This window comes from Gymnodraco acuticeps, unplaced genomic scaffold (genome assembly GCF_902827175.1).
Source record: "Gymnodraco acuticeps unplaced genomic scaffold, fGymAcu1.1, whole genome shotgun sequence".
Classification (NCBI taxonomy): domain Eukaryota; kingdom Metazoa; phylum Chordata; class Actinopteri; order Perciformes; family Bathydraconidae; genus Gymnodraco; species Gymnodraco acuticeps.
The window spans coordinates 275,910-299,298 of NW_022990278.1; the positions used below are offsets into that span (position 1 = coordinate 275,910).

A 23,389-nucleotide genomic window follows, 5' to 3' on the forward strand; every position below is an offset into this window, starting at 1 on the left:
GGCTATACAAATGTGTGCTTACTTGTATTGTACTTTAGATTAGATATACTTTATTGATCCCAATTTGGCAAAATATACCCATTTTGACAGTGAACGATATACTGTATATCTATTATATAAAATATAATTATACAAGATTGACGTCAGTGTCACAATGATATGCCAACCTATGACTAACTAAATGTATACATAAGATAATTTTTTTATTAAAGACCTTCACCTTCTCTTTCTACACAGTACAAATATAAGGCAGGATACCGTAAGCAGGTGGGCCACCACATCGGTGCTCGCTGCGTCCAGGAAGACCCTCTGATCATGCTGGCTCTGAACTCCGCCAGGATTGCCAGTGACGCCCTGTACAAGAAGGACTTCAACCAGTCCAAGACCAAGTTCAACCTGCCCGTGGACATGCTGAATATTGAACTGGCCAAGAAATGCCAGATCCAGGTCAACGACTTCAACTACAGGACTCACCTGCACAACTGGACCTGCCTGCCAGACTCCACTGACGTGCGCCAGGCCAGAAAGGCTTACGACCTGCAGAGCGATGTAAGTAACGAGAGTTTATCAGAATGTGTTTGCTCAATTTTATCTTGCTTATTTATTTTATTCAATGTGTCTCCACTTTTTATCCTCCCGATATGACTTGTAGGCTGTTTATAAGGCCGACATGGAATGGATGAGGGGAACCGGTTGGGTGCCAATAGGTTCAGTTGATGTGGAGAAGGCCAAGAAAGCAGGAGAGATCCTGAATGAAAGGAAGTACCGTGAGCATCCCAGCAAATTCAAGTTCACAGCCAAGACAAGTGACATCCCATATGCCCTCGCTACGGCAAATGCCCATATCATGAACAAGGTAGAGATCCTATAACATTGTACTTTATTGTTATTTTGCATTTTTATCTCGTAAGTAAGCGTTGACTTACTTCCCTTTGTTCGACTCGATGAATCGCATAAAACTGTGTCAATCTGCTGTTTACAGAAAGCGTACACTTCCGCCTGGGATACGGATAAGGTCAAACTTCACATGGGTACTGACATCCCAGAGATCATCCTGGCCAAGCAGAATAATATCAACACCAGTCTGGTAATGTAGTGCCTCTCAATGTAGTTCTTAAACCAATAAGGGCATCACATATGATCATATTAATAATTGTTAACTTGCTAAAAGAATAATTATCAGATATTGTCCTAATGTTTGAAGAATGAAGGACATTTTAGTGTTGATGTTTTAATCACTGGTACAAGGAAATAGTCTCCATTGGTACTGATATTGGAATTTAAACTAAATGTATAGCAGACATACTAACTGCCTAATTCTTCTTTTGGATCCCAGAAACAATACCGTGAAGGCTATATGGAAACCATCAACAAAGGCTACTACCTTCCCAAAGATGCCATTTCTGTTTTGGCAGCTAAGGCCTCCCGAAATATCATCAGTGATGTAAGTCTGTCTTTATTTGTGAAGTATTATGCTTCACAATTTAAATTCTTCAGCAGCATTATCCTTTATTTAATTCACTGCAATGATTCCTTTTATGAGAATAATGTAAATATTTCCATCCCATGTTTTTAGTACAAATACAAGGCCGGTTTCCGCAAGCAGTGTGGCAATCAAATCGGTGCACTCAGCGTCAAAGACGACCAGCTGATCATGCTGGCCGCTAATGCAGCCAAGATCTTCAGTGACAACCTGTACAAGAAGGACTTCAACAAGTCCAAGACAAAGTTCAACCTGCCAGTGGACATGCTGAGTATCGCGCTGGCCAAGAAATGCCAGACCCAGGTCAACCAAACCAACTACTCCACCCGCCTGCACAACTGGACCTGCATGCCCGACTCCACGGATGTGGTCCGTGCTAGGAAGGCCTACGCCTTAAACAGCGATGTAAGTATATGTAATGTGTTAGAAAAATATCACTCGTCACTGGCTTGAGGTTCAATATCAGGATACATGTATTTATTATCCTTGCAAGAATGTAAGTAGACATCACATACAGAGCATCAACTAGTTCCTGAACAGTGTCCTTCACATGCTGATATCCAAGAGAGGGAGTTACACAGTCACAAGATGGAGGAATAGAAAGCAGTATTCAATGTTTACTTCAGATTAGCTCCACGTCAGAAATGAGCATGCTTGTCATATGTCTATCTTCATAGAGGCTGAATCATCATGTTAATCACATAGCTATCATATGCATAAAACAGTCCTGATGCTCTTCTAGGTAATCACACATCCTGTCATGTTCACAGCTACAGTTGGGATACCTTTGTTATCACGTGACTCTCATATTGGAAGAGGACATTCAGTATTTTCCCAACATTATGTTATTCGGTTTGTGGAGAGGGAAATCACTTCGTCCAAGTTGAAAAACCTACAAGAACAAAAACACATCTGTATTTGTTGTCTTTCTTTTTTCAGGCCGTGTACAAATCTGATATGGAGTGGCTGAGAGGATGCGGCTGGTCCCCACAGGACTCAGTGGACGTCGTCAAAGCTAAGCACGCCATGAAGATCTTCAATGAGAGGCTCTACCGCCAGCCCCCAAGCAGCGAGAAGTTCACCAGCGTGGTCGATCTGCCAGCTATGGTCCTGTCCAAGCAAAACGCTATCAACATCAGTGATGTGAGTTATTACATATTCAGTAATGCAAAATGCCTTTCCTAGTACATGTTAAACTCAATATGTTTTTAATCCTTTTTATTTATTTCTGACAGAGGAAATATAGGGAAGTCTGGGATAATGAGAAGCTCAAATTCCACATGCCGCCCGACGCCCCCGGCTTTATTCTGTCCAAGGCCAATGCTATCAGCATCAGCAATGTAAGTTTGCTTTAAAACAAGCCAAGTTCTACCCATGTTAGAAGTATTGAAACTTTACATAAATGTCTTTAAAATGCACAGGTTGAAATGTAGTTTTATAAAGTACTTACTTTTTGGTTTGCTTCAACTGTTTTTTTGATCATATGTTCTTGTTCTGTGCAGAAACTGTACACGAAGAGTTGGGATGAGCAGAAGGCCAAAGGCTACCACATCAAGGAGGATACTATCTCTGTGCTGAAGGCCAGAGCTTCCAGGGATATCGTCAGTGATGTAAGTAAGGCTTAAATACAGTAAAATCATACATGAAATACATTTCTTGCTTCATCGTCTATCTCTTCTCTTTTAGTACAAGTATAAGACAGGATACCGTAAGCAGGTGGGCCACCACATCGGTGCTCGCTGCGTCCAGGAAGACCCTCTGATCATGCTGGCTCTGAACTCTGCCAGGATTGCCAGTGACGCCCTGTACAAGAAGGACTTCAACCAGTCCAAGACCAAGTTCAACCTGCCCGTGGACATGCTGAATATTGAACTGGCCAAGAAATGCCAGATCCAGGTCAACGACTTCAACTACAGGACTCACCTGCACAACTGGACCTGCCTGCCAGACTCCACTGACGTGCGCCAGGCCAGAAAGGCTTACGACCTGCAGAGCGATGTAGGTTTATAGAAATGCTTGTGGATAATATTGAAGCAATGATCACATATTTATTGAATTATATGTAATCTGTATCCTATTGTAGCCCGAGCAACTCTCACATTGTAAATACTGTACATTTATATCTCATAAACATGAACCTGTTTTTGTTTCCTCAGGCTGTGTACAAAGCGGATATGGAATGGATCCGTGGATGTGGATGGAATCCACATGAGTCTGTGGATGTAGTGAGGGTGAAGCAAGCACAGAAGGTCCTGGCTGATGTAAGTGTGACTTCCATTTAGCTTCTTAAATACACACATTTATATACATTTGTTAAACATTTTGCATATGCATTTGTTCCCTCAGTGTATTTGCTAAATTATTCTTCTTTCACACCTTTCCTGCTATTTTACAGAGAGGCTACCGTGTGAAGCTGGATACGCAGAAATACATTGTTCCAACTGACAGGCTGGACATGATCTGTGCCAAGAATGCTGCTAAAGTCCTCAACGAGGTGAGGAAGACTCTGCCATTTGGATGTGTTTGAGGCCTAATATCTTCAATTAAACCACTTAAACGTGACAATGACAGATTCCAGTTTTTGTTTGGTAACTAACTTCTGGTTTATCCTTCTGTTCAGCCCAAATATCGTGAGGCCTGGCACAAGGACAAGACCAAGTACTCCCTTCCAGACACTCCAATTCTCGCCACAGCCAGAGAGGTGGCTAAGATTCTTCACCCGGTAAGATGACTGAAGATTTGCTACATATTACATTTTAACAATACCTAATCCTTTGCCTATTTCATCGTCTGTTATCATCAGCTTGACAAATCATCATACAACTTATAATAACCATTTCCACCTCTTGCAGAAACTGTACACCAAAGCCTGGGATAAGGTCAAAGCCACAGGCTACTTCATGCCTGGAGACGCTGTACCAATCAAGCAGTGCATCTCCACGAGTAAAGTGCAGAGTAAAGTGAGTAGACTGACCCCTCCTTTCATAATCAGAATATGAAATGAAAGTTGTTCTTAATTGAACTGTGGGTTTGGGCATATAGAGATAATGATTTTCTTTTTCTGCAGCATAAGTACCTTGAATCGTACCGTAAGCAGGTGGGCCACCACATCGGTGCTCGCTGCGTCCAGGACGACCCTCTGATCATGCTGGCTCTGAACTCTGCCAGGATTGCCAGTGACGCCCTGTACAAGAAGGACTTCAACAAGTCTAAGACCAAGTTCAACCTGCCCGTTGACATGCTGAATATTGAACTGGCCAAGAAATGCCAGATCCAGGTCAACGACTTCAACTACAGGACTCACCTGCACAACTGGACCTGCCTGCCAGACTCCACTGACGTGCGCCAGGCCAGGAAAGCGTACGATCTGCAGAGCGATGTGAGTGCTAATCACACTTTCCCCGGATTTTATATCATATTAATATTAGGTGTTCTGCCCTCACTGTTGTTATGAGTACAGTTATGCAGATAGATAACTCCTCGACAAGTGGCAAGCGTTTATCTCCTTAAATAAGATATTTATATCCACAAGTCAACAGAGTAAAACTGAAAGAAACACAATATACATAGAAATTAGGCACTTAGCTGTGTTGCAAAAATATATATACAACATTTCAATACACCACAAACATAACAAAATTGCAATGTATTTAAACATTGAAATAATATCGAAAATACTCGTTGATATCCACACAAATAATATGAAAAATACTTACAGGCAATGCTTTCTACAACATAGCAAAGAAGGATGGATTCAGATTCAAACTCTAGTCTCACTACTCACATGTGGGTATCACTTCCTATGTTTTCAATATAAGTCATTCCCATTGGCTGCCACTAATAAAAGAAGAAGTAACACAAAACAACAGCACCACCTGCTGGCTGGAGTAAGACAGCGTCTTAGACGGCACATTAGGGCTGTGATACGATACATATCCTGACAAGGGGGTGTTGGAAAAATATCACTCGTCACCGGCTTGAGCTTCAATCTCAGGATCCATGTGTTTCTGATCCTCTCCAGAATGGAAGTAGTCATCACATACAGAGCATCAACTAGTTCCTGAACAGTGTCCTTCACATGCTGATATCCAAGAGAGGGAGTTACACAGTCACAAGATGGAGGAATAGAAAGCAGTATTCAATGTTTACTTCAGATTAGCTCCACGTCAGAAATGAGCATGCTTGTCATATGTCTCTCTCCATAGAGGCTGAATCATCATGTTAATCACATAGCTATCATATGCCTAAAACAGTCCTGATGCTCTTCTAGGTAATCACACATCCTGTCATGCACACAGCTGCAGTTGGGATACCTTTGTTATCATGTGACTCTCATATTGGAAGAGTACATTCACTATTTTCCCACCACGTGGTATGATTAATGTATAATATGTGTCTTGCTTTCTTTCTTCAGTGTGTGTATAAGGCTGACATGGAATGGCTCCGAGGCTGCGGCTGGATGCCGGCGGAGTCCGTCCACCACGTCAAAGCCAGGAATGCTCAGGCGATTCTCAACGAGGTATGTTGACCGTAATCACACTGCTGTTTTCTTTCAGCCCATTGTTTTGTTTTCAGTTCATTGTGACCAGTGGTGTAGTGGGGATTTTTTTACTGGGGGGACGCTATTTTAATTAGGTAATCCCAAACAATGCCACACAAGTGCGCACGCGCGAAGTGCACTCGCAACACGGGCAGACAGGCCCAAAGAAACTACCGGCATGCTTAGTCCTATAGTTGCTGTACTGCAAAAAGTAGACGGCGCTGTGCTCAACACACACACAGAAAATCATGGACACACTGGCATATTTAAATTACATAAACAATGTATAGGCCTAAATTGCATAAGCTACAGTATTGCAACTAAGCAGACGATGATCTGGACTTGAAATTATTCTGATTAGGCCTAGCCTACATTGCAAATAAGCAGACAGCGCTGCTTTTCTCACACACACACACACACACTCACTCACTCACTCACTCACTCACACCTTGCGTTTTGAAGACTGATAAATCCGAAATGGATGAACAAACTTTGCAGCCCAGTTTCCCAGCTTTGCAGTCTCCACGGGTAGCCTCTTGTTTCCTCTGCCACATCTCCTCCGTCCATACCTCTGGGAAAGGTGAGCTTGAGCTAGCTAGCGGAACGTTGCTAGCGCAGCTAACGTTGACGTTAGTGCTAGCATTATCCACGTCTTTAGGCGGCTCTTCTGATGATGTAGTACTAGTAGCAACTTCACTTGCTGCTAGCCTCTTTCTTCTTGTGAATTATATTATTTTTAGAAAAGAAGTCAAGTAAAAAATGTTTGCCTGCCATTATAGAGCTTTTTCGTTAGCATTCTTGAGGGAAAGAGCTACCGCAAAATCGGCAGGCAGTGAGCTGGCTCGCCGTGGGACACACCCCCAGCTCGCCGCGGGGTCATGAGCGTGATGATGAATCATAATTCTTTAAGGAAATCGTTTTTATTTTGTATTATAATTACTGTGAAATGTATTATGTTTTTGTCATTATTACAACAAATACACACTTGCAACTGATAACACTGGCAATGATTTTATATTTATTAGACTATTAAAAAAAAGATTGTGCTCCAAATAAGTGGGGGTACGGCGTACCCCCGCGTCCAACGCCCACTACACCACTGATTGTGACTCACCTCAATGTTGTTTTTTTTACCTTGCAGAGACACTACAAGCAGGGCGCAACGGATGGCTTCGCAAAATTCACCCACATCGTGGACCGTCCTGAGCTCATCTTGGCGAGAGTTAACGCTGCTAACCTCAGTGATGTATGTAAAAAAAAAGAAGTTTAACTTCTCAATTTCAAGAAGCAAAGTAAAACGATGAATAACGTTGTTTGCTTCCCACTATAGCTGAAGTACAAAGAGACCTTCAACGCAGAAAAGGGTCACTATATTGGTTCGGAAGACACTCCTCAACTGGCACACAGCAGGGAAGTGGGCAAGAACGTCAGCGAGGTAATGCAATATCCTAAGATTATTTCATAAATGTATGATATTTGTTGGTAACATCAGACTTGCCTTTAACTCTGTGTCTACTTTGGGTCACTTCAGAAAACATACAAACATCAATGGGACGAGTCTAAGGCTACTGGCTACAAGCTGGACCAGCAATACATCCCACTTCTCAGCGGAAAAAAGGGCAGGGAAATCATCAGTGACGTAAGTGACTCCTTTAGGGTGTTCATTGCTAAATGTAAAAGCACAAGGGCATCATGTTTTCTTCTTATAGTAGGTGGACTGAAAACTGACTTTCATTATTCTGGACTTTTTTCTAGGCCAAGTACCATGAGCTCCATGAGAAGGTAAAGGGTCACTACATGGCCGGGACCCTGGTGGACTTCCCTGAGGTGATGCGCTGTGGGGGACAGGAGAAGAACAAGGGACTGGTAAGATATCCTCTATTTATTCCATACATGACAAGACATCCTTCAATTGATAAGAAAGTTAAACAAGATATGAATGATATTGCAAAATGAAAGCCAAAGAAAGTTTTTAAAAGTTATTCAAATACTACAAAAAACTCCCTTAAGCGAGAGATTTATAATCAATAGTCAAAATAGCACCTTTCTTTAGGTAAATCTAAGGTCTGTCACAAACTTGGACCAGATCAACTTTTATCATAATCAGGTGTGTTGCCGCGTAGGTTAACACACATAAGGAATTTGCTTTAATCTTTAGTGGTGCATACATAGGAGAGGAATACGGTTGCAAGGAGCAAATAGAAGAAGAAATAGACCTTGAAGTGTGATGTTATTGTTGGATATTGTCAGATGTGTGAAGTTATGGAGTAAAAATACTTTGTTACTGTACTTAAATACATTTCTCTTGTATCAGTACTTTACTCCACTACGCTATTTTTCTGATGACTTTTAACTTTGACTTCTTACATGTTGAACTCAAATACCTGAACTTTCTACTTCTTACATGTTGAACTCAAATACCTGAACTTTCTACTTCTTACATGTTGAACACAAATACCTGTACTTTCTACTTCTTACATGTTGAACTCAAATACCTGTACTTTCTACTTCTTACATGTTGAACACAAATACCTGTACTTTCTACTTCTTACATGTTGAACACAAATACCTGTACTTTCTACTTCTTACATGTTGAACACAAATACCTGTACTTTCTACTTCTTACATGTTGAAGACAAATACCTGAACTTTCTACTTCTTACATGTTGAACTCAAATACCTGAACTTTCTACTTCTTACATGTTGAACTCAAATACCTGTACTTTCTACTTCTTACATGTTGAACTCAAATACCTGAACTTTCTACTTCTTACATGTTGAACTCAAATACCTGTACTTTCTACTTCTTACATGTTGAACACAAATACCTGAACTTTCTACTTCTTACATGTTGAACACAAATACCTGAACTTTCTACTTCTTACATGTTGAACTCAAATACCTGTACTTTCTACTTCTTACATGTTGAACTCAAATACCTGTACTTTCTACTTCTTACATGTTGAACCCAAATACCTGTACTTTCTACTTCTCTCATTTTCCAAACAGCTGGTTCCTTTAGTCTGAATGTGTGTTTGATGCGTGATCATTATTCTTTAGAGTCATTGCGTGCCTATTGATTTGAACATGATCCGTGTATCCATCATTTCCTGGTCTTCTCTAAAGAAGAGGGACCAATGGAAACGTTGTCATGTTGCCGTTGTTCAGCATGGAAACATTCATTAGCTAACAATGACATTATTGTTCTATTAATATAAAGGGAGGTCAGGTACTCTTTAAAACAGCTGCTAGCTATGGGTACTTTTTACTGAAGTACATTTCAAAGCCCATACTTCTTTACTTTCACTTAAGTGAAGACGTTTAGTCAGTACTTCTACTTTCACCAGAGTATTTTTAAACAAGAGTATCTGTACTTCTACTTGAGTAAAGGGTGTGTGTACTTTTGCCATCTCTGCATATTGTTCATATTGGTAATGACAATGTCAATAACTTTCCATGTTTCCTCTCTTCACAGAGGCTCTACAATAAGGACTACCACACCACCAAGACCAAGAACCACATCCCCCCGGACATCATCGCTAACAAGGTGGCTAAGCGCAGCCAGGACATGCTGAGCGAGGTGCTCTACCGGACCCACCTGCACCAGTGGACCTGCCACCCCGAGCAGGAGGACCTCATCCGCGCCCGCAAGACCAACGAGATCCTCAGCGATGTAGGTTTATTATTTAGGAAACTGTTGCGTTTTTTATAATTTGAGGTATGGACTAATCCAGGAAGCTTCTCGTCAAGTTCACAGCCAGACAAATTACCCAATAAAACACATTGATGTATTGATTATTCTCACAAAACACAACGGGGTGCTTGTACCTGTTTTTTGCGCAGTGTCCTGTGGTAGATGTTTGGACAAATTCAACAACTGTTTAGATTTGTGTTTGTTAGATATACAAGCATTTGATTAAATATAACCAATTGTATATGTATGTATTAGAATATATGCAACAAATAGAGAGAGATAGAAGAAGAAAAACACTATTATTCTACCAGGGGAAATTCCGACTTTAGTCTTATACAGTTATAGAAAACAAAAATTAATTCACAAATACAATCTAATGTTATTAATACAACCCAATGTCACAAAACACCATTGTCTTAGTGGGCTTCAAAGATCATCAAACATGAATGAGAATATAAAAATATATAATAAAATTACAAGATAAAATGCAAAATACAAATAAAATGGAGTAAAATAAAATAACAACAGGACCTATACACATAAGGTCCTCGAGATACATACATGCACGAAATGAGCACTCAGCACATGAGATAGTCTCTACAAGATGGACACCCTATTTTCAAACCATAATAAGATATCAGTGGGATCTTCATTTAACCATTTCTGCAGTAGCCCAAAGGCTTATTAAGATGTTCAATGCTTGCGTTCAACTTGATATGGAGTATAAACTATGTTTGCAAGCAACGGATTGTATCAGATTTTTTTCTCCGTTATTAAATATGTAATTTGTGCTTTTTGCTCTTGCCGTTCAAAAGGTGTTCTACAAGGAGGACCTGAACTGGATGAAGGGAATGGGTTGCTTCGTCTGGGACACCCCGGAGATCCTTCGTGCCAAGAAGTCCTACGAGCAGCAGAGCGAGGTGAGTGACTTCAAACAATTGTATTAATAATGTATGGTTTATATGTTAATACAGTGATGACTCAACCATGTGATATCTTCTCTTCCAGCTTAAATACAGAGCGGAGGCCAAGAAGGAGTTCAACAATTACTCCATTGTGACTGACACCCCAGCCTATGTGACGGCCATCCTGGGTAACACCTGGGCTAGTGATGTGAGTGAGCTGGACCCTTTCAAACATATATATGAAGTTTAAAGGTCACCTATTAAGCAGAATCCACTTGTTCATGTCTCTTCTATATCAACATGTGTCCCCTCTTCTCCATGTCTCTTCTACATCAACATGTGTCCCCTCTTCTTCATGTCTCTTCTACATCAACATGTGTCCCCTCTTCTTCATGTCTCTTCTACATCAACATGTGTCCCCTCTTCTTCATGTCTCTTCTACATCAACATGTGTCCCCTCTTCTTCATGTCTCTTCTACATCAACATGTGTCCCCTCTTCTTCATGTCTCTTCTTCATCAACATGTGTCCCCTCTTCTTCATGTCTCTCTTCATCAACATGTGTCCCCTCTTCTTCATGTCTCTTCTTCATCAACATGTGTCCCCTCTTCTTCATGTCTCTTCTACATCAACATGTGTCCCCTCTGTGGAAAGAGACTCTGAAAGTTTCAGGAACAAAGATTCTCTCTCTTTTTGTCCTGATCCATTTCTATAAAAACCTGTCTGAAAATGAGCTGATCAGATTTTTGGCTTGTGTAACCATTAGCCAATCAGCAGCCAAGGTAACCCCCCCCCCCCCCTTATCACCTGAATCTCCTCCTAGAGCACCGTTGAGTTCTTTGTAACCAAATGTCTCTCAGAGGGGCGTGGGGAGGGGCTCCTTATTTTCATCTGAAGTAACAGACTCAGCACTTTGGAAACAGGGCTGAAACAGAGGGGATTATGGGTAATGCTGCAATGATCTGTTTGGTGTTTGGAGCCAAACACTTCACAGACATGTTTGTATATACTGTATCTGAGACCTATAATATATTGAGGAAAAACAGTATATCAGGGGACCTTTAAGTTAAAATGCCTAAATGTGTGTTAATTAAACTATTATCTTTAACAGCTCAACTACAGGGAGGCCTATCATAAGGAGAAGCACCTGTACACCACCGTTCTGGATACCTACGACTACGCCAAGTGCCGCAACTTCAAGCACTACTTCAGCAACGTAAGTGACGACTCTTTAATCCAGTGACATGATTGAAGATCTGCTTTAAATAGCATGTTGATAACGTGTTGTTGTTTTACTTTCCACAGAAAAACTACACTGCCGCCTGGGACAAAATCAAAGACAAGAGCTACCAGATTCCTCACGATTCTCACGCCATGGAACACGCCAAATTGCAGAAAGTTATCCTCAGCGGCGTGAGTTTAACTTCTGGTTATTTCATTTGTTTTTGGATTTTAAGAAATTATTCACAAAGCTTACATAACAAAATAAACACATGTAGGTACATAACTTAACTACATAACAGTTGACACATCCGAAATTAAATATTAATAATAATTGTAATAATAATACAAATAAAAGGATGCAATATTAATACTCAGGTATACATTAATTGTCAATTCTTACCTCAATCAATCAATCAATGAACAACTTTATTAATCCCGCAAGGGGCAATTGGTTATGAGCAGCAGCTCATGTCATGAACACAGGCAGGAACATACAAGAAGAAAACACACAGATACACCCGGGAGCACAGATGTGAATAATTCTAATTTACACTATAAATAGTTCAAAGCATCACAATAATAAATAAATAAATAAATAATCAAGTTAAAAGCCTTTTCAAGAATTTAAAAGTTTGAGTGCAGAAGGGATGAATGATTTAGAAAAGCGATTAGTCCTTTGAGCAGGTAGAGCATATCTTCGCCCTGATGGCAACAGACGAAATTCATATGAAAGAACATGACCTCATGTTCCTTATAAATCTTCATTATACTTTACCCACCTTTCCTCAAAGATATGCATTTGGTTTCTAATAGTTGTTTTCTCCATTACATATATTTCATTTATTAGGTTCTTCCATTGAGAGTTTATTAAGTTATTATCTTTCAGCCGATTCCTTGTAATTTGTTTAATGATCGCTTTTCTTACCAGAAGAAATAGATAATTCATTTATTTCATTCTACGTTATAACTTTGCAGGTTTTTTCTTCACATATCATTTGGACTGTTTTAAGAGACAATGTGCTTTTGTCCCTTTAGGTGAAGTACAAGGAGGACTACGAGAAGTTCAAGTCCCTCTACAGTCTGCCCAAGTGTCTGGAGGACGATCCGGCCACCGCTCGCTGCGTCAAAGCCGGAAAGCTGGTGCTTGATGTAAGTGACATTAATCAGGCTTTTTTTTATCACGCTGTGTGTCTGAATTATTGTTAGTCAGAGAAGACTGAAAGATTAACACTACTTGAAAAACCAAGCTGCTAAAATTAGTCAAACTGGGTTGTTTTGTGCATTAAAATATCACTGAAAGAATTTTTTTTTATCATTACATTATTGTATTTGTACCCATTAGAAGCATGAAATTCAAGATATTGTAAATATTTGGTATCAGGAGATGTCAAAAAGCCACAAGCTGATATAACCAACCTCCTCTCAACTTAAGAAATAATTGAATTTGTTTCGGTTTTTTTGACGGAGGAAAACTCGAATTCAGTTTGAACTATTCCAAAAAATAGTTGTAAAAAAAAAAAAAAAAGACGTCCAGAAAATGCATGACGAAAACGACCAGAACATGTGAATTAAATGAAAATATAATTGCAGTTCATTAAAGAAATGTAATAAGAAAATAAGCTAACTTTGTTAAGTTCCATTAAATGTGATCCCTAATAATATCGAACACTCCCAAGCTCTTGATAACATATCCAACCATCTGGTGTCTGTCTGTATAGCGTCTGTACAGGGAGGACTATGAGAAGACCAAGGCTAAGAACCACATCCCTGCAGACATGCTGGAGATCCTGTCCGCCCACAAAACCCAGTCCTCCGTCAGCGAGATCAACTACCGCAAGAAACTGCACCAATGGATCTGCCTGCCCGACATGCAGGTGTACACGCAGGCACGCAAAGTCAACGAGCAGCTCAGCGACGTAAGTCAAACTCAGAGGGATTTCATGAGCTTGTTATAGAATAGAATCCTTTATTGTCATTATACAGGTACAATGAGATGAGGAGTAGAGTTACTCCTTTGCACATGTCACAGGTGCCATCAAAAAACAAAAACAAGAGACGTACAACATTCAGGAGAAGACAACATACAAACAACAAGCATTCATACTTCAATATGCAGATACAGTTAAAGTGCAGGAATATATCGGTTTAAGTAAAAATAAATATGTTTGAATTAGTTACTGCAAAGCTAAAGACTGGTCAAAGGTACAGCCATGTTCTTGCATATACAGTATTGTGTACTATACCTTCCTATTTAAACACAAACATTGTAACATGATGCCATTTTCTAACATCATATCTTCTCTATTTATAAATACTTTGACAATTCAAGGAAACCACATGTAGAGGCGAACAAATAACTGCTTTACCAATCAGTGCTCCAGTACTATTTGCACATATTTAAAATAGGTAATGTACAAAAACTCAAGAGCACGATTGGCCACACTCTAAGAACATTAGCTTCTCTGTGAAAACAGTCCAACTCACAATGAGCAGCGATAATAGCCACACTTAGTTACAGTGAAGAAAACACACACACACACCCACATACCATGTATACATCACTTCAGGGGACATTACATTGACTTACATGCATTTCCTGGAGACTTATCCTCACCTTAACCATAATCAACACATGCCTAACCCTAACCCTTAACCTTACCAAGTCTTCACCCTAAAATTAATGATTCCCCTCATGGGGACCTCCATTTTGTCCCCATAAGGGAGGCGAGTCCCCACACGTGACTGTGTAAACAGATTTAGGTCCCCACAAGTATAGTAATGCTAGGCCACACACACACACACACACACACACACACACACACCACACACACACACACACACACACACACCACACACACACACATTTATTTTGAGATTCAGATCAGGATGTAAGGACAGCTCTCTCATTCACTTAATTGTTACTTTTTGGGGAAATACATGGGACAAAATGTATGTATGGAAAACAAGGTTATTATATAATCACAGAATCACATTGTACTTTGTCTCTGTTTGCGAAAAAGACAAATTGCACCGAGCTGCAAAACTCAATAGGCTTTCGAAATTCTCCGTGAAATATTTTGTAAATAGAGAAGACATTAGGACATGTATTTCAAAATAGTAGGAAGCACTCATGGTTATTATTCAGTTTCTTGAATCGGTATGCTGTATGAAAAAGGATGATGTTTTAACCAATTGCAATCCAAATGCATGACTTAACTTGTGTTATATTTGGTACTCTCCATAGATCTTCTACAAGGATGATTTGAACTGGCTGAGGGGAATCGGTTGTTACGCCTGGGACACTCCAGAGATCATCCGCGTCAAGAATGCTGATAATCTTCAGAGCGCGGTAAGTCCTATCACTTTACTCATTCTTATGCTACCCTCTATTTCACATCCTTTTAAGATATATATATACACATATTATTCATTATTATTCATTGTCCATTAGCTTCCCTTCCAGTAGATCCTCGTGTTTTCAAAAGTGAAGCTGATCGTCGTGTCTTTGTGTTTTATTTCAGAACAAATACAAAGCCAAAGCTATCGAGTCTTTCAAGGACTTCTCGGTGGTGATGGACACTCCAGTGTACGAGACGTCCAAGCAGAACTCCCAGAACCTGAGCGATGTGAGTGAATCTCAAAATGTTCTGAACAATTTAGACTTATTGCTTTCCATACATTGTATACATATTATATTTACGATATATCTCAACTGTCTTTCTTCTCTTTTTCCAGCTGCACTACCGCTACGATTACAACGCCAACGTCAAGGGAACGAACACCGCTCCGGCTGTTACCATCGACACTCAGAGGGCCGCCATGGCTAACTACATCCAGAGCGATGTGAGATAATATTCCTTAAGGTTCAGCAGCCATGTGTAGAAATTACCATCACATGTTAGATTAGATTGGAACAATAATTTGCAGCAGTATGTTGAGAAAGTATTGCACAGAAAATAGAAATATGGACTATATACTGCAAGAATGTAGGAGCACTCTACACAAGGGAACACTCTGTTGTTGACATAATATTAAGTTAATAACATTATTTGATGTGCCATTTTTGTAGTTTTCTTTACACTTTATTCTTTATTTTATCGTGGGAATTTGTTCAGATCTACAGTATGGTAGAGAGGCTACACTGCACACGCTATTTTTGTTTCATTTAATTGTTTATTTGAATTGGGACAGTGCACATTGATGAACACTTTAAAACTAAATAATGCTTACAAGTGTAAATGAGCCGGATTTTAGCTTTGAGCTAATTTCCATCCGTAGTCCCGTCACATGCAACATATAAGAACATGACATTTAGTAGTAGTAGTGACAAGGAACCCAATGCTATATTGCATATATGCTAGGGGCGGTGGTGGCGAAGTCGATAGGGACTTGGCTTGGCAACTGGAAGGTCACCAGTTCAAGTCCCGGCAAGACCAAGTGCTACGAGGTGTCCCTGAGCAAGGCACCGTTCCCCACACTGCTCCCCGGGCGCCGTTCAAAATGGCAGCACACTGCTCCTAACACTAGGATGGGTCGAATGCAGAGAAACAATTTCCCCAAGTGGATTAATAAAAGTTCATCTTATATTATATTAAATAGGTGTAATGCAGAAAACAGATACAAAAACAACATATGCTTTTTTCCAATTTAAACATTATTCAGTTTACTTAAGATCGTAGGTTCAGGATTTCTCCCTAATGTTGTCCGGTCACTATCTGTTTTTTAAATTATTTACTTATAATCTGTATGTTTTCCAAGTTGAAATGCCTCCCGTCTCACCTCGTTGTCTTTCCCTCTCTCAGAACGTGTACAAGGAGGAAAACAAGAGTTCAATGCCCACCGGATACACCCTGACTAAGGACACACCGCTCATCAAACAGGCTAAACTGAACAGCGTTGTCACCAGCAATGTGAGTACAATTTCTGCCTTAAAGGTCAAAATCCATTTAACCATTAGCCAATCACCAACCAAGGTAACCCCCCCCCCCCTTATCACCTGCATCTCCTCCTAGAGCACCATTGAGTTCTTTGTAACCAAATCTCTCTCAGAGGGGCGTGGGGAGGGGCTCCTTATTTTCATCTAAAGTAACAGACAGAGAATCAGCACTTTGGAAACAGGGCTGAAACAGAGGGGATTATGGGTAATGCTGCAATGATCTGTTTGGTGTTTCAGCCAATCAGACAGGTTCTGGATATATCTGAGACCTGTGATATGTTGATGAAGAACAGTAAAATAGGGGACCTTTAAATCATCCAATTAAACCTTTTTTTGCCAAAGGAGTTTCGATGTTACTGAATCATATCCCCTTGCTTTTTTTGTTGGGTAGGTGAAGTACAAGGAAGCCTATGAGATGACGAAAGCAAAGGCCTACACTCTTCATCCCGAGGGAGTCAACTTCGTCCTCTCAAGGAAGGCTAACAAGATCACCAACGAGGTAAGATTATCAATTAATAGAAATGTACATATTACTGACACTTTTACTGGATCAAACATTCTCTTATGTCGTCTTTCCCCTTCCCCAGCGCCTGTATCGTGAGCTGTACCACAAGCAAAAGGACAAGATCCACACAACCTACGACACCCCCGACATCAAACAAGTCAAGATGAACCAGAAGCACCTCAGCGACGTATGAAAGCATTTGAACCCCACTTATATCATCTGGGTTTGTTTCATTATTCATGATGGAGTCATATGTTGTACTCATGCCACCGTTTTGTTTCCTTCTCCAGTTGTGCTACAGAGAGAAATACTACAACACCAGAGGTCAGCTGATCAATCTGCCCATCACACCCCAGCTGATGCACTGTTACCACGTCAACCAGATCACCAGCGAGGTATAAGAAGAGAAAAACAGAGGAGAGATGTGCTTTAAATCGATTTACATTCATTTCTTAAATGCTCATTAAAACCATTTTGTGTCTTCAGCTGAAATACAAAGAGGATCTGCATTGGCTGAGAGGCATCGGCTGCTTCCTGTACGACACCCCGGAGATGGTGCACGTCCGCAACATCACCAAACAGAAGGTACGTGTTTCCATTTGGATATAACATCCCTTAATATCATGATTATTAGAAACCTCAGTAACTGAAATGTGCAATAAACACCTTTTCAATGTATTAGTGTTATTACTGCGACTTTTATGCTTCGACTTTATGTGAACTTCCTTCAGTGGCTTCACAATCTTTTCCATGTTAACATGTTTCTTTCAGGTGACCTACCCAGTGGAGGCTAAGAAGAACCTGGCCAACTTCTCCGTGGTCCTGGACACACCGGAGTATAACCGCGTGACGGAGCTGAAGACCCACATGAGCGGCGTGAGTCAAGTTCCCACACATCACATTTAGGGACTCATTTAAGCGATGTCTATACGGACTTATGACCTTTTTTCCCATCTTAATTGCAAAAAACATCCAGATGAAATCTGTCCTGTAGTGGAATTAAATATACCCTATTGTGCCTTTTCCCCTTAGTGTGTTATATAGGTTTGTGTGCATGTAAATGGTCTGTAAAGGCTACAATCCCAACGTTTCTCTCCCACACACTCCCCCCTCCTTCCTGAGAACCTTGATTTGATGTAAACATGTCACGGTAGAGGCTCAACATACACAACCTGGAAATGAGCACAATATGTCCTTTTAACACATTCTTAGTCCTTCTCCAAATGAATACAAATACTTTAGATTTTAATTTGACCCGATGTGTCATTTTAAAAACAATGATTCAACATTCAAGATGCAAGGCTTTATTGTCATTTGCACATTTCAGTAGCTACAGTGCAGATATGGCAATGAGCAACTTAATTCACAGGCTCCTGCAACAGAGCAACATGAATATATCAACCCGGTCTCACAGTCTGCGTACAAATGACACGACTTTGCAAAGGCGTGCAATAGATACGCAGAAGTCTGATTTTGCGTGCATATGATACGCTGATATTCAGTGGCGGTTCTAGACCAATTTGACTGTGGGGGCCAGGCTGGGGCCAGTTATTTTCTGAGGGGGGCACAATAAATGCGGGACGAAAAAGACAAAGACAGTATGAAGTAATTGCGCATAAGAAAACAATGCAATACAGTTATTGGTATTTGTTTCAGCACACATATTTATTTCAGATACTTATAGTTACAGTTTTTACGCTCTATAGATCCGACTAGAAAGACAAATAGCGTTAGTTATGCCAAGAAATCGTTTAATCATAAACTTTTTTTTTTTCAGGGGGGCCACAGGGGGGTCCAAAGTCAGTGTTAGGGGCGCACTGGCCCCCCCCCCCCCTGCCCCCCCTAGAACCGCCCCTGCTGATATTGCACCTCAAACATTTAAACACAGAGCTCTGTGGCTTCAGGCTTGATCGCCGTTCCAATGACAGTTTTAATGTTTGCGGTGCAATAAATGACACAGCAGCTTATTGGGTTAGGGTTAGGGTTAGGGTTAGGGTTAGGGTTAGGGTTAGGGTTAGGGTTAGGGTTAAATAAATGGCAGAGATATGTAGAAAATAAACGCATTTAAGATACGTTCATAACAAACGTAACGTGGGAGTATCATATGCACGCCTTTGCAAAGTTGTGTCATTTGTACGCAGACTGAAGAGAGTGGGCTGAATATATATAGGACATAGAACACGTAAAACAGATATTGGCACAATGTATATCAACTTCATCACATTATTATCTCGAGGTTCACATTCAGAAAAGAGTGTCAGAAAGCAAACATCGCGACGTAATCTGTTTGAGCTTTTGTCTTGACGTGTTTGTGCTTCTCTATTCTCAGATGATCTACAAAGCCCAGGCTAAGGAGGACATGTCGAAGGTCAGGACCACCGGGGACTCTGTGGACATCAAGAGAGCCAAATGGGCCCAGCTGCTGACCAACAACGCAAGTTCAGACACAACCACCACCACGAGTCGTTGCATTAATCATTGCCTTCTGCTGATAATCTAATCCAGCGTTGTATCTGTTTCTCTACAGTACCAGTACACCAGCTTGGCTTCCAAGGAGAGAGCTCACTTCACTTCAGAATATGAAACACCAAGCATGGGTCATTCTAGGAAAATGAAGGTGGTCTGCAGTGACGTAAGTATTCCCCTTCCTCTTTTATTCTTATCATTGTTTACTGGGTGTTTGTAACCTCTCACATCGGAAGAACTTAAGTTAATATCTTTGTATATTTCCAGAGATATCATGTCGCTGATTTTCTACAAGTGGATATAAATGACTGTACATTCTGTCAGTGCGCTCATGTGTTGCATACATGATGTCTTCCCTCAGAACAAATACAAAGACCAGTATGAGAAGATGAAGCACAGATACACCGCCATCGCTGACACGCCCCTCCTGATCCGCGCCAAGAAAGCATACGTGCAGTCCAGCGATGTGAGTATACCTCAAATGATTTCCAATGCACTTAACCCTTAGATGCCCTTAGAGTGCCTGGACCCTACTCTTCCATAAGTGGATCAAAAAGGACCCGTATTAGAATAATATGTGTTTTTATGCCATGTTTGTAATTTTGGTTAAGAAAAATCACTTTTATAATATTTAGTATTATATTTTGGTTCACACTAGAAATATTTTATATTTACTTTTTCACTATTTATCATTTTAGACATTTTTTTTACATTTTGAAAAAAAAGTTTTGAACATATCGATGCAAAGATCTCCGTTATTCTGAGTCCCTCACAGTGTTCCAGTCCCTTTTCAAAACTCATCTCTTCTCCTCTTGTCTACTCGTAGCCCCCCCCCCCCCAGCAATCCATGCCGGTTGATCAAGATAGTCCTACACCCCCCACCCTAACCTTCCCTTATATTGGAAAGTGATTTTGAGTCCTTGAAAAGCCCTATAAAAATATAATGTATTATTATTATTATTATTATACTGACAGGTATCAGATCTTGCTGTGTAAAATAATCTTCCTCAGAGGTGTTACGTGTGATGCAGTCTGTGTGGTCCACAGTGAATGTAGTCCTGACAGCAACAGGTGATGAGAATCAAAGGTTCCCAGAGGATCCCATAGGAAATGCATGCGGGTAATTTTTGACCCACTTATGGAAGCTTGGGGTAGAAATACAAAAACTACAATTTCTTAAAATGAATGGCACGATATCCAAAACATGTTTTTTGAGGAATAGCTGGAATATGAAATGATTCAAAAATGTAATTACAAAGATACTTCAAGAGAACCACCTCACCGGGTCCAAAAAGACCCACTTGTGCATCTAAGGGTTAAAGCTCCTCTGTTTGTTTTGTGAAGACATTTTTTTGTAAAGCGACTTTGACTACCTAGAAAAGCACTTTATAAATGAAATATATTATTATTATTATTATGAGCGAACCTTTATAAATATAACATTCATATGAGTGCAATCATTTGACGCTTTTTGTAGTTTTCTCAGCTTATCGTCAGAACAGTCGTGTAAAAAAACGTGTTATTAAACCTGTGTTACTTCACTTGAATAAACTACTAATTAAGCCATGAAATGTATTCGTTAATGGTATGTATTTTAAGTCAATGATAGTCTTAATATGTTTCATTTTTCTTTCATTTCCCAAACTACTACCATTAGAAATCAGTGGCGTTTCTCCACGGATGATAATGATGTCTCTACATATGTTTTTGTGTGTGATGAAAATCTGACCCCATATGTTCTTTCTGTCTTCAGCTGCGTTACAAAGAGACCTTCGAGCTCGCCAAGGGCCACTACCAAACCGTGAAGGACGCTCTGAACATCACCTACCATCGCAGAGTCACTGACGACATCAGCGAGGTCAGGAATACAATTGATTGTTATTATGAATAACGTTCGATAAATAACGTGCGATTACGTAACTACCGCTACGGTTTTTGCACTACTAAATACTGTTAATATGTACATTAATTATGTGACCGTCTATGTTTCCTGTAGTTATTGAATTGCTCTTTTTACCGCACTGTTAGTGTACAGTTTTATTTTTGTACTGCGGTGTTTTTTGTATTTGTGTAACTGGTAACGATTTCCTTCGGGATGAATGAAGTCTTATCTTATCCACTTGATCTTTGCGTGCTAAGATCATTTTGATTCAACTCTCTTATATGTGTTTCTCCATCCTTCAGGTTAAATACAGGGAGAAGTACATCAACTCTCTGGGAACCTGGAAGTCTATCCCCGACCGCCCTGAGTTCTTCTACAGCAAGATGGCCAACGACAACATCAGCAGCGTGAGTGATCATGACTTGCTTTCCAAATAATTTACTCACAGCGTCAAGATTCAGAATTAGAAACAGGTTTATCACCAGGTCGGTTTACACGTACGAGGAATTTGACTTGATGTCGTGGTGCATACATACAAGTAAAACAAAAATAAAAAAACACAGATAGAGAACTATTACAAGAAAACTATAATAATATTAAAACATATTACAAATAATAACAAATATAGTGAAATCTAGCAGTATTTACATAATAAAACAAATAAAACAAATAAAACAAATAAATAAATAATAAAATAAATAATAAAATAAATAAATAAATAATAAATAAATAAACAAATACATAAATAATTAAATAAATAATAAAATCAACAAATAAATATACAAATAAATAATAAATAAATAAACAAATACATAAATAATTAATTAAATAATGAAATAATAAATAAACAAATAAATAGTTAAATAAATAAATAAACAAATAATTAATTAAATAAATACTAAATTCATAAATACATAAATACTAAATTCATAATACATAAATAAATGTGAGTGTCATACTTTTTTTTGAATGTATTTATTTTAAACAATATCTTTATTGAGTTTTTCCTTTTTTACAAACACAAACAATGACATCCTCAAATACACATATTAACAATGAGTGAATAAGACATGTACAAATGAGTGGGCAATCCATGTATAATATACAACATTTTACTTTTGTAACCAGCAAAAACAAAGACTCACCAGGTGACAAGACTAGACATTTTTTAATAAAATAACTATCAATTATAATAATCAAATGCATTTAGAGACAAACATAAAGGCACTCAGCAATACAACCATTTCCAAGCAGCTATTTACTTTGGCTTTCAAGAAACTTCAGTAAGGGATACCTCCGTTTTGTGTGTCATGCTTTGTAATAATTGTATTTAATCTGTTTTTTCATATCGCCCTCTTCAGGTGAAGTACAAGGAGGACCTGGAGTGGCTGAGGGGCGTCGGCTGCTACGTTTGGGACACACCTGAGCTGGTGACCGCCGAGAAGAACAAGGCGCTGTACAGTGGGGTAAAGAATCTGACTATTATTTAATTATATATACTATTATATTCATTTTGCAGTCTTTTAGGGGTTGGGATGTGTGTGTGTGTGTTACAGTATGTTTTGTGTGTGTGTGTGTGTGTGGGTGTATGTGTGTGTGTGTTACAGTATGTTTTGTCAGTGTGTGTGTGTGTGTGTGTGTGTGTGTGTGTGTGTGTGTGGGTGTGTGTTTGTGTGTGGTGTTGTGTGTGTGTGTGTGTGTGTGTGTGTGTGTGTTGTGTGGTGTTTGTGTGTGTGGTGTGTGTGTGTGTGTGTG

The 23,389-nt window shown here is 39.7% G+C and overlaps 1 protein-coding gene across 1 annotated transcript in view; it reads left to right on the forward strand.

Annotated features, from left to right (window-relative positions):
- The window catches only part of neb (nebulin), a gene marked incomplete at its 3' end in the record, with an annotated part of 66,210 nt that extends 43,110 nt beyond the window's left edge, over nucleotides 1-23,100 (forward strand). Inside the window, 41 exon segments of the mRNA XM_034221710.1 lie at nucleotides 238-549; nucleotides 653-856; nucleotides 983-1,087; nucleotides 1,337-1,444; nucleotides 1,577-1,888; nucleotides 2,423-2,626; nucleotides 2,719-2,823; nucleotides 2,986-3,093; nucleotides 3,170-3,481; nucleotides 3,640-3,744; nucleotides 3,879-3,977; nucleotides 4,104-4,205; nucleotides 4,336-4,443; nucleotides 4,551-4,862; nucleotides 5,898-6,002; nucleotides 7,165-7,269; nucleotides 7,354-7,458; nucleotides 7,555-7,662; nucleotides 7,779-7,889; nucleotides 9,499-9,696; nucleotides 10,533-10,637; nucleotides 10,726-10,830; nucleotides 11,733-11,837; nucleotides 11,927-12,034; nucleotides 12,881-12,994; nucleotides 13,564-13,761; nucleotides 15,090-15,194; nucleotides 15,367-15,471; nucleotides 15,581-15,688; nucleotides 16,648-16,755; nucleotides 17,173-17,280; nucleotides 17,369-17,473; nucleotides 17,577-17,681; nucleotides 17,773-17,871; nucleotides 18,058-18,162; nucleotides 19,616-19,720; nucleotides 19,814-19,918; nucleotides 20,114-20,218; nucleotides 21,506-21,610; nucleotides 21,937-22,041; nucleotides 22,996-23,100. Of these exon segments, the coding sequence (XP_034077601.1) occupies nucleotides 238-549; nucleotides 653-856; nucleotides 983-1,087; nucleotides 1,337-1,444; nucleotides 1,577-1,888; nucleotides 2,423-2,626; nucleotides 2,719-2,823; nucleotides 2,986-3,093; nucleotides 3,170-3,481; nucleotides 3,640-3,744; nucleotides 3,879-3,977; nucleotides 4,104-4,205; nucleotides 4,336-4,443; nucleotides 4,551-4,862; nucleotides 5,898-6,002; nucleotides 7,165-7,269; nucleotides 7,354-7,458; nucleotides 7,555-7,662; nucleotides 7,779-7,889; nucleotides 9,499-9,696; nucleotides 10,533-10,637; nucleotides 10,726-10,830; nucleotides 11,733-11,837; nucleotides 11,927-12,034; nucleotides 12,881-12,994; nucleotides 13,564-13,761; nucleotides 15,090-15,194; nucleotides 15,367-15,471; nucleotides 15,581-15,688; nucleotides 16,648-16,755; nucleotides 17,173-17,280; nucleotides 17,369-17,473; nucleotides 17,577-17,681; nucleotides 17,773-17,871; nucleotides 18,058-18,162; nucleotides 19,616-19,720; nucleotides 19,814-19,918; nucleotides 20,114-20,218; nucleotides 21,506-21,610; nucleotides 21,937-22,041; nucleotides 22,996-23,100 (5,541 nt within the window).
- Nucleotides 23,101-23,389: the final 289 nt, after the last annotated feature.